The following is a 14,903-nucleotide window of genomic DNA, read 5'->3' as shown; positions in this document are numbered from 1 at the left end:
AAAAAGAGGCAAAAAGAATAAAAGGGTACTGAATATATATAATGTCCCTCTGAACTTGCCATCAATATCTTCATTTAAAATACCAGAGCAGAGTTTCTGCATGCTAGAAGCTTAAGCAGACTCAGGAGTTCACTTGTAGCACCCACTACACAATTCCTTTGTTATATTCTAATACACTCGCACTAAGATCTCTAGAATAAAACTTTAAATGGGTCAAGTTTAGAATAAAACTGTGTTACCAAGAATACCTCAGGTTATTAAAATTAAAATATATTATGTAGTACTTACTTTATTTAAATTACACACTTCTCTGATTCAATGAGCTGCCTGGCTTTATTTTGTTATTCTCCAATATCTAACAACAGTGTCTTGCACGTGCCAATATGTTAGGAATATTTAAAAAAATCAGTCATGAATGATACTTTTTTTCATAATAGGCTTTGAAACTTCTGCTTTTAAACATATCCTACAATACTTTTTTTTTTTGGATACTACTACATAGGACTTTGCTAAAGTTCAAGAAAATACAAATGTGGTAATAAAAATCCACACACATAAACAAATTTTGGGAAAAATAAAGAATTTTTCCAATTACTTCAAATTATCTGTACACCTGATGAGCTGGACTTCATTACAATTTATCGCTGAGCCCAACTTTGAAAAGTAAATACAGTCCACAGAGAATAAAACTCTTATTAAGTTTTAGTTAGTGTGGGCAAAGAAAATTGAGAAAAATCACTATTCTCAACAAAAGCGTAACACTGCTTTAGATAAAAATCTTTTAAAAAAATTTCTAAGAATCCTCAGAGGAAAACTGAGGTTATTTAATCAATTAGAAAGGGAGCAGAGAAGAGTTAACTCTTCTAAGCAGTCAGCAAACCCCACCTTGTCATGAGTCCAATGCCCTCTGGAGTAGTAGAGGGATGCTGCTGTAACTGTCCATCCTCCCTTCGTTTCTGGAGCTCCTCGATAACAGGGCTTACTCCTAAGATCAACAAGGCACATCTGTGGATCACAGAGTTGCACGCAGCAGTATATACATCTTGGCCTTCTGTCAGATCAGTGCTGATTCTTCGTTCCTGCTGAGACTGAGGAGCTGGATCATCAAGTCTAGTCCCTGTCCCAGTGTTCATCCTATCTCGATCCCGACTGCGAGCTACTTCACGGGCTGATAGGAAACATTGAAATATTTCTGTAACATGCAACACAAAAAAAAGGTCTTAACTTCTAGACAAAGCTACATAGAATGAAATATTCATCTACATCTGGGGCCAAAAACTGCCCCACTAAAAAGAACAATGAATATTTTTCCAACAGTAGAAGAATACATTAATAATACAAAGCTATAAAAGAAGTCATGCAAACAGGTTAAATGAAGCATTTGCACAATGTTAAGTTTAAAATGAACAAGACAATGCAATTTCACAGAACATTAAACACTCTTTCAGTGTCTTACTGCAACCCAACCCCTGTTTGGATAGCATCAAAAGGAAAGAGATTATTTCATGTTTGCCTTTAGCAGACACGTATAAAGTAATGCTTCTGTAAATCTGTATTCAGACATCAGCATATCTGTAATTCAGTACTGCAACAGTTTCAGGCTTTTATTAGAATGGAGTGATTTGGGTTGGAAGGGACCTTAAAGATCATCTAGTTCCAGCTTTAGCTTTTTAGCTTTGGTCAGTACAATGAAGATCCTATTAAAATTCGTAGCCTTCACTTTGCTTAATTCTGCTGTTTTCTTGGGTGCCAGATTCTTCTAAAGAAGCTGTGCGAGAGACTGCATCATCTCTGTCCAAAGACCTAAAGCTCTCTTGACTTAATCATTTGAATTTTAAAGGTTCAGTTCCCCTTTGGAAAGGTAAAGGTAAATCCAAACACTTCCTCCATTGATCTTAATAGTTAGAAGCAGCAAGGCATCAAGGACATAAACTGAACTCTGCATGTCAGGATTAGCTTCCCTTAGGATCTCCACTAAGAAAGTCATCATCTTCCTACTCATTTGTGCATGTAACATTACTGACTGACTGGCTATTTCTGGATACATTTCCTTTATTGTACCCAGCAACTCTGTCCAGGTAGAATTTGAGAACAGTGAGCATTTGCCCAGGATAATTGCCTATCAAGCAGCAAAAGCATTTTGCATCTACTGAACAGGTAACGTATGCATATCCCTTCCAGAACCATAAATCATCTCATGAATGTGCACTTCAACACCACGGTACACTTTCAGGAAAGCCTGCTGCACTGTGGATATGATGATGCATCATACAGAAACTAAAGGTGTAACATACATTTTGGTCTATAAGATCCCAAGCAGGAATATGGGAGTCCTAATGGGGAACATTGACAACAAAACAGGTGACAAGAGCAGCGGCTGGAAAAAGAGAAACATTCTAACAGTATCCAGAGGAACAATATTTGGAAAAGAAAATAAAATTATTGATCTATGGAAAATATTTCAAGTCAGCCAATTTTCTTTTTTAACCTATGTACATTCCACAGTAATTTTCAACAGCTAACATGATTTCTGTCTTTGAGAACACTAGGGTAACAACAGAAAAAAAACCTGAGTGTGACTGTATGTTGCTTCACCAAAATTGGAAAAATTATGTATTAACTACACCATTGAACCTGATTACAAGCCCAGGTCAGTATAACAAGTGTGCGAAGTTCACCTTTTTCAAGCTATCTTCTGAAGAATTACACAAGTTTTTTAGACAACCCATGAGCAAGTATTGCAAATAGCGCTACAAATACCAAACTTTGACTAAAATCTCAAAGTTGTTTATAGATTCAAGGAGAGATATTCAAAGATACAAGTGTATTCCAACTCAGCCCATTGCTATCCACAGCAGTTTTGTTTCCAAACTTCAGAATCACGTTACCCTTCAAAGCTTATTACATACAAGATTAACACATACAAACACAGCAAAACTTCTATATATAGATACTGTTGAGAACTCGGAGATCTATTAAATAGAAGTCTAGAGGAAACAATATGAAATCTAGTAGTCTTGTAGACAGTGCATGTAAGAACAGTTGGTGTATGTCAGATGCCCTGAGAATTGCCCATAAAGGCAGACCACTTGCCTAGTATTCACATGCCCTTGTATCAGAAGACTCTTCTGACCCAATAAAAGCACTATGCCACTTCACAAAAACAAACTTCTCACAATCTTTATGCAGACAAATCTTTCATAATCTTTTAAATAATTTCTCCATTTTACCTCAGAGTCAACAATACATTGTCCTTCCAAAGCACATTATATTATTGTCACACGTAACTAGTACTTACTACCAGCTGTCATAACTTCATGTTCTCTTTCCTCCTCTTCATCTTCTTGTTCTGGGTGTCCTTCTTCTCTGTCACGTTCTGCCTGCTCCTCCATTTCTGCTTCTTCATCAATTGTACGAGTAAAAGAATGTTCTTGAGTATCAACATCAGCAGATTCTTGGTTATCTAACATCTTGATTAAAAAAAATATATACAATGAAATTAATTCTCACCAAAATGAAATATGAACATAAAAGGACACAGGTATTTAATAAGCTTTTTTCCCTATCAAAAAGATACTTATGGATATTGTGTGAAAAAAACAACAGACAGGTGTTTACATTCAAGGCTTTAAATACTTAAGTTGTAAAATTTAATTTTCCTTTAATAACTGTTAGTCACATTACTTGCAGAAAAATGTCTCCCTGTAATGCTTACTTAGATTCTATTGTCAAACTTTGATACTTCAGTGTCAAAGCCTTCAGTAACCACACGCTGTTGTCTCATAAAATTTTCTGCCTTTAAAAAGGACATGAATATGACAAAACTTACCTTGATGGACAAGATTTTGTTACTTGAAGTGATACTAAATATGTTCCAATTTTTATTCTTAGCAGTCCTTTTCCTCCCTTTTATTTCAATGAAATTAAACAGATGCATATCCCAAGATCAAAGATTAGTATATGAGGTGCACAAGAAGAATAATAGTCTTAGAATTTGAGTTTAAAGAGGTTTTTTGATTGAGTGGATATACGTGGGTTCATGCTTTCCTTCAATTTGAGGATATAAGTGCTGACCAGCGAAATACAGTCTAATAGACAATTTTCTAGTGCAAGAAACACCTTCAGACAATCTGAAGAAGGCAAAGCTTTAAATATAAAATATATAGTTACATTAGAGGTTTTAGAACACTTTAGAAAGTAATTAATCCTACAAACCTTGGGACATCCACATCCCACCAGCATAATTCATCTGCCCTCTCCTGGCAGTTTTCCTTACCAAAAAAAAAGGTAGTCTCGATAGCAGCAGACCATAGGTCACCATTTTACAGGCGTCTCTTATTTGCTCTTGTCATTCTATCATTAAGCCTGTATACACTACGCAAATGCAAACCAGCTATTTTTTCCCCAATAGCATTATATCTGAGATCTCCCTGAAGCAACAAATCTACTGCATACATTTAGATTTGCTGTATTGCATCTATACAATAAGCTTGAGGATTTCCAGGAGTAACGGAATTTATTGCACACACAGTACTTGACTGTAAGCGTACACAACAGCTACAACAGGAACATGAAGCAACAGGTTTATTATGTGTGTACAAAATGACTACTCATTTGCTTGGTAAGCCAGAGAACCACCAAGCTTAAGGTATGCATACTGTACTGTGTACACATACTACACCCAATGCTTTCAGAAGTGCTGAATCTCTTGCAGATATGTTAGACCCTTACCATGAGAAAGAAAGGGGCAAAGACACATATCCCTTAATGTTAATTAAAAGAAGGAAACAGACATGCATGATTTTAAAAAGCACCACTAGTGCTTTACAATGTAGCTAAAAAGCCTCGTAATCCTGATGCCACATGAAAATTTCCTTGATTAAAATTATCCCACTTGTATATTGTAAACAGCAATTAAAAATCCTATCAGAGAAACCCTAATCTTACTTTAAGGACTACCTTGTAATGCCTAACAGTCCCCAACCCTGAGTAATTGAACAAACACTTCCAATATCAATTCTGACCTGGCTTAATAAAGTGATTCAGAAGTTGACATCATGCTAGTTTCAGGCCCAGTCCTATCATGTCTACCATTCATGTAGGACTGACAAGGACAAGAAGCCTTAAGGTAATGTTAGGACTAAGAAGAGAATCTGGCCGGGAAGGAAGGAAAAAGGGGTGAGTTAGGCAGGGAAGGGCTAGAGAGAGATACAGAGAGGGACAGAGATCAGAGAGCCAGATAACTGTTGGGCTCAGGAATGGCAGCCAGATTAAGCTGTGGCCTGGTCAACACAGCTAAGCAATCTACATCTAAGTTGCAGGCTTCTACGGTAGAGAATACTAGTGCTATGTTTACAGGTAAAACTAGGCTTCAGGCTGTGCTTGAGTCATTGTCAATCAATCATCTGCTTCAACTGATTTAGTACCACATGTGCTACAGATTAATGGACTCCTAATTACACGTTGTCCACTTTGACATGAAAACTCCTGGAAGTGTTTCAACAAGGTAGAACAAAAATACCGGCAACATATATGAAACTAACGTTATGTACTATTTTCTCAATACACAGTAAAGCCTGAAGAACTGGAAAGAGATTTACAGTCTTACCCATCTGTCTCTTGAGGATGATCTAGTCTGGATAAGTTCCATGTTCTTGCAGGCGAGCAAGCGACTTCGAACTTTATATACACAACGGTATACTTCTGCCAAGGCTTTGCCAGGCTGGTACCTATAAAAAAGGAGACCCAAAAAGGGAAAAAAAAAAAAAAATCATACAAACTTTCTTTTTAAAATTGAAGTTGTACTTTTAAAAGCAGCTTTAAGTTACTTGCCTGCTCTCACCACAAGCTTGACTAAGTAAACTTGTATGTTTCAGAAGAGCTGCAAGAACAAACCTGGACACAGTATCTAGGAGCGATTCATTACTTAAAGTTGCAGTATCCCAATCTGAAAATAGAAAAGATTCATCAAAACTAGCCACTGTTTCCAACAAATAAATATATTTTCAATGACATCATAAAAAACCCAACCTTCAGCCATTTTAATCTTTCAATTTAGAAGTATTTTTAATGCTTAAGAAATAAGTTTAGCATCAATAACTCATAAATACACTGCTTCAGACAAACGCGTTTTGGTCTGCTCAAGGTACTTAAGTCTAACAGCCAAGGGCGTGCACACAAACTGCCAGCAGACTCAGAGAGCTGAACTTAGGGTGCAACCTCTCTTCAAGCAAGGATTCTGAACTGGAGCGCTTCTCTTTACTGAGCCACTAATATACATGGAACTTGTTTAGAAACACATCATATTTGAGACTTTCTGCTATTTTACATGTGGTTGAAACCACGTTCAAGAATTATTTCACAGACCCTCTTATGATGAAACAGCCTTATCTCCAGTAGGAAAGCCAACTATTAACACAAGCACAAGCTTAAGCACAAGCTTCAGTGCTAATATTAACAAGAGACATTTTCAGGTCTCAAAATTAAAGTTCGTCCAGTATTTTCAGAAACTGACTTCTTAATTTCAAAATATTTTTTCCCCACATTAAAAAGAACCATTATGAAAATAATATTGTTCTACTATAAAATAACTGAACTGCCAAGCAGACCTCCACAAGGCACCATAATTTTTCATGGGGGAAAAAAATATTCCTGTCCCACTTCCTTACAAATATCCTCATGATATTTTTTTCAATTAAATATTATCTATGAATCCTTGCAAACTGCTGCAGAAATCACAAAAAACTCACCTGGCCACATAAAGTTTAGTCTAACATACCTGCTCCTCAGCAAGTTCCATTACTTTGCATTTGATGCTATGCTAACTGTCACCACACAACTTTCAGCCAGTTTGCATTGTGAAAAGAGCAGAACCACACCAACTTCTAAAACATCCAATTCCACAACCAAAATAAAACATATTAGCCCATTCGTCTCAGATTTTGCAAACAGACAGTTTTTACTGGAATTCCTACTTCTGCGGAATTCTGCAACAGAATTCTCTGTGTTGCTCTCAACAGGCACACCATTCGCTGTCTTCTTGATCTGGCCTAGCTTGGCCGGAGCTACAGAAAACTATCTCTGGATCCAGTGGAGAGTTACAGTGCAACCGCAATGCTTAGTGGATCTCATTAAAAGGAGACCTGAGAAGCTTGAGCAGGAACCCAGATTTTAGGCGATAAGCATGAAGAACCATCAATACTGTCAGGCCAGCCTCTCAGAGACTTGATACACAAAAGATGACTTACCCCTTCATCGTATTCCTAACGTATTTTGCAAGTCACTTTGCCTACCCCCATTTCCCCCACATCAATTTGGCTTTTTAATTCCAAGTTTTGCCCTGCTCTACTCAGAGAACAGAAACATCAACAACTGAGCAAAAGTAAACAAGAGTCTCTTTTTTCCAGTTTGGAGGGGAGAAGAACATTGAACTACGTGTTTGCCAAACACACACAGACACACATTTTCAACATCTTACCTTTACTAACAGCATAGTCTTGCATACTGATCCAGAGGCTCCTTGCCGGCTCTTTTGTACAACCCAAGGCCAAATCAACATAGACAGAAATCTCAGGTCTCAGCTTATAATCAAATGGCTTTTGTTCCTCATTTCCAGACAGGGCCACTTCTAATAAGGAGCTCATGCATTTATCTAAGAGAAGGGAAATACATAAGAAGTTAAACTCCGCAAATTTTGAGGATTTCATGCATCTATCTAAAAGCACATAAAGCAGCTTTCACTCTCCACTTCCTTTAGAAAAAAAAAATCAAGACATCTCATTGTCCGACTACAAACTCACGGTAGAAAAGGAACAAACTGACTTAGAGTTACAATTTACCTAAAACGTATGAAGATTTAGAAGCATTATCCAACTCTGCTTCAATAGCATAATTCTGTATCCTTAATTCTACCTGAACTATACAGCCATACGCTTGCAATCATTGTATTTTCAGATATGGACCCATTTCAAAATACTACGTCTCGTAAATAAGTCTTGATGTAGTCTACTCAGAGGAAGAAGGAGATGTGAACTAAGAGGAACAGGCCACAGAAAAGCAGAAGTGCGTGCATTATTCAGATAGGAAGGGATGACTAGAAATACTAATGCTGAGTCCTGTTAACACTTCTTGTAGATCAGAAGAATTGAAGTTTGTTTTTAACAGTATTATTTCTAATTAATAAAAATTTCATTTTCTAAGTAGAGTACAATTTAAGATAATCTTTTCCAATAATAAATATAAACAGGAGCCCCTGGTCTGTTTGTTAAATGCCGAGCACCTAAGAGTAAAACATTTAAAATGAACTCAGTGAAATCTGTGTTCCTTCCTTCATGGAGAAATTGTAAATTTTTTTCTTCCGTATGCATTTCCAAGCCCCTTTGTAAACTGCAGCATAACTTAATAATCCATTTTCCAACTTTTTGTATTACTACAAAACCTTAAGTACACAGACTTATTCAAACATCATCAGAAATTTCAAAACTGAACACAAATATTTACAGTGATGATTAGACACTTGCACTTAACAGCTTACCTAAATGAGGAATATCCATTTCCACTCCATCACTGAAAAGTGGAGTTTTCAACCAATAGGCTGTATCTTGTTCCTCAGGGGACACTGGAGGTCCTTGAAGCATGCCACCAAGACACCGCCCAATAAGCAAAGCTACAGTTCTCTCTAGATCAACAAGCCATACCCAAGACTGGGCAGGCTGTGGTAAGGGCACTCCAGCAGGATCAATTAATTCAGGTCCACCTAAAAGAATTAGTGATGAATTGTCAAATTAGTCACTGTTGTCTAGATGTTAAAAGCAATTCCAAGATTAGTAAAATTAATGGCAGATCTCATTGATATTTCCCAGTTAATAGCAGATTTGCCCCTCAGTCAACAACCTCTGAACTGAAGAAACAGCAGTTAGGACAAATTGTAGGACATTGTAACTTCAGCAGCAGAGGCCATCACGATTCATGGTACAACTGTTCGTACTCAAACAAGTAAAGGCTCTTTTAAACTCTGTCCAAGCACCTGTTTTGTCAAATACATGTTTCTTTGCATTCTGATAAACATACACTGATAAATGATGCAACTGGAAACAGCACTTAATAAAAGCAGAAAACTTTGCCAAAAATATTAATAAAAAAATTAAATGAATGGCAAATAAGTATAGCACCTCCTATCACAAATTCTGGTAGCTTTACCTCTGTTTTTATATCTCTGTTTCATTGACAGCAGAAATATCTGGTGGTATGTGGTCAGGAATTTAGCAGGTAATTAATGATTTTAAGTTAAAATTCTATTATGCCATGAAATGGAAAGCCAAAGTAAAATTTGAACATGAAAGTGAATAGATCATAACAAAATTATCTATTAGCTGCATCAGGGAAAGTTCAGACTGGACATTAGGAAAAGGTTCTTCACTGAGAGGGTGGTCAGTCCCCGGAACAGGCTGCCTGAGAAAGTGGTCACAGCACCAAGCCCGTCAGACAGAGTTCAAGGAACGTCTGGACAACGCTCTTAGTCATACGGTTTAGTTTTAGATAGTCCTGCGTGGACCAAGTAGTTGGACTCGATGATCCTTATGGGTTCCTTCCAACTTTAATTATTCTATGATTCTAAAATCAGGGTTTCTTTTACAAGTAAAAAATGGTATTTTTATGTATTAAAAACTTAGTATTTTCAGTTCAATATTTATTTCCCATATTGCTCTTGGATTCCCACTCCAGTCAATACACATTCTGGGTTGACAGAATAAAGAAGTTTGCCTGCAGCTCAAAATATTTCACAGAAAGGGATGTTAATATATTTAAGAATTTGAAAAGGAGATGTAGCAAGACAGCTTAAAAAAAATTGCCATCTTTAAAGGGAAAGTTAAACTTCTACTATTAAAAGGTGGTATGTCATTCTTTATTTTTCAGATTAAAAGTGTGTTAGTTATTATACTTACCATGAAGTGGCCACTGTAATTCTTGATCTTCTAAAAGGGCTGCAGCAGGTAACAGTCTATTAAGACGATCTAAAGGTGGCAACAGATCTAGCAGGTAACTCAACAAAGGCCGAGCTACTGATACTGGCAGTAACAATAATGAGTTGACAATCTGAGAGAGCATACTACCAGCAGCTGATACATAAATCACATCTACAGAAGAAAAAAGCCCACAACAACTATAATTATAATTCAGAATGTAATTATATTTCAAGCACAATTTAACAAGTCATAAAAGTGTTTCAGCTGTCTCAAAATGTCTCAATGTACATGTTGAATTGGGGGGTGTTGTTCAATAATTATTAATCCATTCCATATTTTACTTCCACACTTTTCAGTAATCTCAAAAAAAAAAGTACTTTTAAAAAGAGAAATCTAGAACTAAAGAAACTGAAAGAATAATGCACAGAGACAACATCCTCTCTATTCTGTATTTTTCCTGTATGCAAAATGTTCTATCAAAACCATGAACCAGATCCTATCCTTGGGTAGACATTTAATCTCCTCCTTTGGGGAAGGCTTGGGATGTCTACTTTATGCAGATATAGGAAAAATAAGCTATTTTCTTATTCAAAACCAACCAAACAAGAACTGCCCTAAGCTTATGGTGCCACCATACTGACTTTTACATGAACTTTACCTCTCAGTTTTTCCCCAACACTACCATTCCAAGAGCTTTCCTTAAGCAGCGTTGCAGAACGAGAATAGATATCTGTAGCATGAGGCAATAAAAGCTGAAGGTGTTTGTGAAGGAGTGCCACGCTGCTGGAATTCTAGAAGGAAACAAACAAACATAATTCTGTAAATGTATTTAAGAGGTTCATTACTTAAATCAGTTCAGTTTTCACATACTCAGAAGATTTTCAACAGGAATCTCTCAACATTCTGGTGTTCATGCATACTGAATTAATTTCCACCCCCCCCTCCCCCCGAAAGATAAAAAGAAGGACACACACCTCACTAACACTGTTGATGTGGCAATAAGCCAGCAACTGTTTCTGCAGCGAACATAAAAGCTCATGAAGATGAGCAGGTTGGCTGTTTTCTGATGATGATGTACCCAGTAAAAATTTGTCACTGTTTTTTTCCAGTTCTCCAAAGGCTTGGTCCTATTAAGACAAAAGGAGGGAGAAGGGCAGGGGAAGAACAATTAACTCAGTAAAGTAGTATAGCATTTGAAGACAATGACCTTAAGAACAAACTCTTTCACCTTTACCGTGTGCACCTGTGAGTACCACAGAAATCAGATAATGTCAAGTGTATCATGAGATAACTAAACTTGAAACTACAATCGTTTAGTAGTAATTGTATAGTTGTCAAGCAAACATTTCTATTCTAAAAAGGGTACTTTCAGATGCAGAAATATTTTTTGTTCAACTCACCAAGGATAACTGGATGCAAGAACTCACTCTGCACCCTGACCCCCAAAATCAGAATATATTGAAATAGAATTTACTGGGAGCTGATACATAAAATGTTTCAGATTAGAATCCTTCCTTGTATAATCTGGGATGGTAATAAAAGAGGCAGAAGGTATACGGCTGCTTGACTTCTTTCTGAATTCTACTGAAAAAATGAGTTAGTTTCAAGTAGAAAATTCAAAGTAGATAGCTCAACCTAGAGAGCTGGTGGAGGTCTAGAGAAAAGAACAAAAAACTTACCAACCCTTACCCTCAGGAGATTGGGATACTATGCCAGAGAAGTAAAAATCTCTGATTTCTTTTTGCTGTTGTATTTAACTGGCTAGTTGCATAAAAAGGTGAGTCAGTTATTTGCTCCTATGCTCCCCTAAACTTTTCATCAGCCTCTACTGCTATACAGCTAAGAACAACTATCTTTTTGACAGACTAGATATAATAAGATGGCTGACCTGTACTTGCTGAACTAGTTACCCTAGTGAAGTTAAACAAACAGATTCACGTTTCTGGTGTTTGCCTATCTTTCCCTGGTCGCTGAGGTTATACTGACAAAAAGAGTTTCATACAATCTACTTACTTGATGTGTTACATTCTATCTTCCAAAAAATTTTGAAGCCAAAGTAAGAGCAATAAAATATTTTAGTCTGATATGAAACCATCTGTACTTACATAAGCCAAGTTAAACAATATATACCACTACAATAACATTAGAACCATAATGTTAGACATGATTTAACTGATTTTAGTCCACCGCAAGACAAATACATATGGCAATGTTACTTTAGATAAACAAAAAGAGCACCATTTTTCTGGAAGTGGGGAAAACTTTTAACCTTTCTAAGTATTCAAAATTCATTACCATTTAAAAATAAATAAATACAAGGCCTATACATACTGTATAAAATCCCAAATTTCTTAAAAGAGTCTTCATTAAGATTTCAGCTAGATGAGTATCTGGATGACTGCTCTGGACAGTATACGTTTGATCAGAGAGATTTCCATAGCTGATACACAAGGAGGAAGTTTCTGTGGCATCAGACGGTGAGCTATAGCCAAGCAGGGAAGCTACATGGGTGTGATCCTGCAAGCTTGTCAGAATAATATCCAATTGCATTCTCTAAAGAGAAATGTTCAGACACAAGAAATACTCTTAGTTAATGAAGATAAAATAATGAGCTAAGAAGAAAAAAGCATCAGGCATAGTTATGCAGTAAAAATATTCTAACGAGATGTGAAAATAAGCTAGAGGACTGTACACCAAAAAAATCCAAACAGTTTTTTTGTGCAGATTTTTAGTACTCAAGAACAGATAAATATACCAAATTATATGACCATACCTAGTAAAAATCTGAGATTAAGAGAGAAAGATTAGACATTGGATCAAATGCTTTCTCCATTTTGTTTTAATTACCTGATTACTGAGGGTGTGGGGGGGCAGGGAGCAATTATTCTAATCTGTACATAGGAAAAAGGAAAAGGGTAAAAAGCAGGCCAAGCTTATGTTAGACCAAGGGAGATGGCAGATGCAGAGTAATGACCTTCAATTTCAGTATTGTTCCCCACTGTTGCTGGTTCTGATTCCTGAAAAACCTAAACTTGCTCTACCCTAGTAATTGTCAGGGGGTTTAGTTTGTGCCAGTACTAATCTTCAGAAATCTTCAGAAAATTAGAACCAGAAGATTCTTCTTCATAATTTTTGTATCAGTGTAAAACAGTCTATTCCATAGTTTACAAAATAAAGGATTTGACCAGGATCCGACGTGTACATAACTGAATAATAGTTTCTCTCATTTTTTAACCTAGGTCTACTGCTGAAGCTTCAATTCCTACTGCCCTGAAGGACAGGAACAGATGATCGCTGAATTTCTTTCCTTCCATTTGTAGGATACTGAGCAGGTCTCCTAACCTACATTAATTCCTGTTCTTTACATTCAAGAAAGAAAAAGAAAAAAAGGGACATCCCAGTCATCTTTGCAAAGTAGGGTGAAAACCATGTAGGAAAAGCATTATACAAGTATTCTTCCCAGAAAATAGTTAATTTTCTGTTACCAAGACTTAATAAATCAGCCTAGTACTCAAAAATATCTAGCCTTTAAACTTGTCTAGATACAATAACACAGCAACTCCTAGCCTTTCGGTAGTCAGGCTTCACTTGAAGAAACATGTAGTGCTCCTTACCTCACTAGATTCTGACTTAGGCTACAGATTTTGTTAAGTTGGGCTTTGCACTGCATCTCACCAATAACGTGCTTGCACTCTGCAAATGAGGCTCACTGTTCAAAATGTTCTAGCAAAAAATAAATAAATACAGAACTGCTTTCAAAGCACAGCATATTTTTACTTGATCTTACCTGTCCTTTTGATAAGCTTTCCCATCTATCAGGACCTTGGGGTAGAAGAGAATGTAGCAATTCCATTCTCTCTCGCAATGGAGGAAGTAGCATAGTTGCTCCTACTGACAGAGTCTCAATTACAACCTAAAATTAGAGTAGCAGAAAATACTTTTTCAGTGGGGGGAGGGGAAAAGCATCAACTCAACTGTATCTTTAAAAAATACAGTACATCACACATAATATATCCAAAAAATCCACTTCATTTCATTTACCATCAGAATTCTATCACACAAGAGCACATTAATCTTTTATTCTGTAATGCAGAAATATGTGGTACACTGAAGGAGTGAAATGAGACCAACATACTGCCAAAACAATACAAAATTCTTTCTAAGTTGCTTTTTCCTTTAAGAGTGCCTTCTTAGGAGAAGTTACCCAAGAAAGTTAGTTACTCAACCCACAATATTAACATTTTAGTCTCATAATTACGAGCAATTATAATTACAATGTTGCGAACTAAAAGCAGCTTTTTAAAATTGTCATGAAAACATTCTTGTTTTCAGATGAAAAAACAGTGATGGTGATTGAATTTTATAACTTTAATGAGTAAAACCGGTATGTCAGAATCATGTTCATCAGAATGCCAAGTTCAGAAAGTCAGAGAAATCTCTAATTACACAATCAGAGAGGGAAAGAAGAGGGAAAGAAGAGGGAAAGAAGAGGGAAAGAAGAGGGAAAGAAGAGGGAAAGAAGAGGGAAAGAAGAGGGAAAGAAGAGGGAAAGAAGAGGGAAAGAAGAGGGAAAGAAGAGGGAAAGAAGAGGGAAAGAAGAGGGAAAGAAGAGGGAAAGAAGAGGGAAAGAAGAGGGAAAGAAGAGGGAAAGAAGAGGGAAAGAAGAGGGAAAGAGAAAGGAGTAGTAGAATGTTCACATGTAAACAAAAAAGCATTACTTACTTCCTGAATTTCATCAGGGACAGAAGAGTCCATCAGTCTAAACAACAAATTTCGAAGAGGACCAGCTTGCCGGCCAAGAATGCTAGTAGCTACACCTCCAGCCAATGCAAGTGCAAGATGATTAGAAAGCAGTTTCAAACACAACTTAAGAAAATTATGATGTTCCCTGTAAAAAGAAATACACCCCTGTTAATCTCTCCAATTATTAGCCTTACT

At 36.6% G+C, this 14,903-nt stretch overlaps 1 protein-coding gene across 15 annotated transcripts in view; it reads right to left on the bottom strand.

The window, feature by feature from the left end:
• HERC1 (HECT and RLD domain containing E3 ubiquitin protein ligase family member 1) overlaps nucleotides 1-14,903 on the bottom strand; it is a 125,341-nt gene that overhangs the window by 56,755 nt on the left and 53,683 nt on the right. For 14 of the 15 annotated variants that reach the window (XR_008578610.1, XR_008578609.1, XR_008578611.1 and 11 more), the window contains exons 12-23: nucleotides 14,688-14,853; nucleotides 13,753-13,878; nucleotides 12,297-12,518; nucleotides 10,940-11,092; nucleotides 10,624-10,756; nucleotides 9,945-10,136; nucleotides 8,534-8,755; nucleotides 7,478-7,651; nucleotides 5,833-5,947; nucleotides 5,609-5,729; nucleotides 3,299-3,470; nucleotides 886-1,192 (exon numbers count right to left, since the gene is read on the bottom strand). Coding sequence is in view for 12 of the 15 variants with exons in the window: in XM_054836672.1 (XP_054692647.1) it covers nucleotides 886-1,192; nucleotides 3,299-3,470; nucleotides 5,609-5,729; nucleotides 5,833-5,947; nucleotides 7,478-7,651; nucleotides 8,534-8,755; nucleotides 9,945-10,136; nucleotides 10,624-10,756; nucleotides 10,940-11,092; nucleotides 12,297-12,518; nucleotides 13,753-13,878; nucleotides 14,688-14,853 (2,103 nt within the window). In the remaining 3 variants the exon portion in view is untranslated. The remainder of the gene's footprint in view (nucleotides 1-885; nucleotides 1,193-3,298; nucleotides 3,471-5,608; nucleotides 5,730-5,832; nucleotides 5,948-7,477; nucleotides 7,652-8,533; nucleotides 8,756-9,944; nucleotides 10,137-10,623; nucleotides 10,757-10,939; nucleotides 11,093-12,296; nucleotides 12,519-13,752; nucleotides 13,879-14,687; nucleotides 14,854-14,903) is intronic. The other variant, XM_054836677.1, reaches the window with a different exon arrangement.

The sequence above is a fragment of the Grus americana genome, chromosome 10 (genome assembly GCF_028858705.1).
Source record: "Grus americana isolate bGruAme1 chromosome 10, bGruAme1.mat, whole genome shotgun sequence".
In the NCBI taxonomy this organism is placed as follows: domain Eukaryota; kingdom Metazoa; phylum Chordata; class Aves; order Gruiformes; family Gruidae; genus Grus; species Grus americana.
This window is presented reverse-complemented; position numbering and strand designations above follow the sequence as displayed.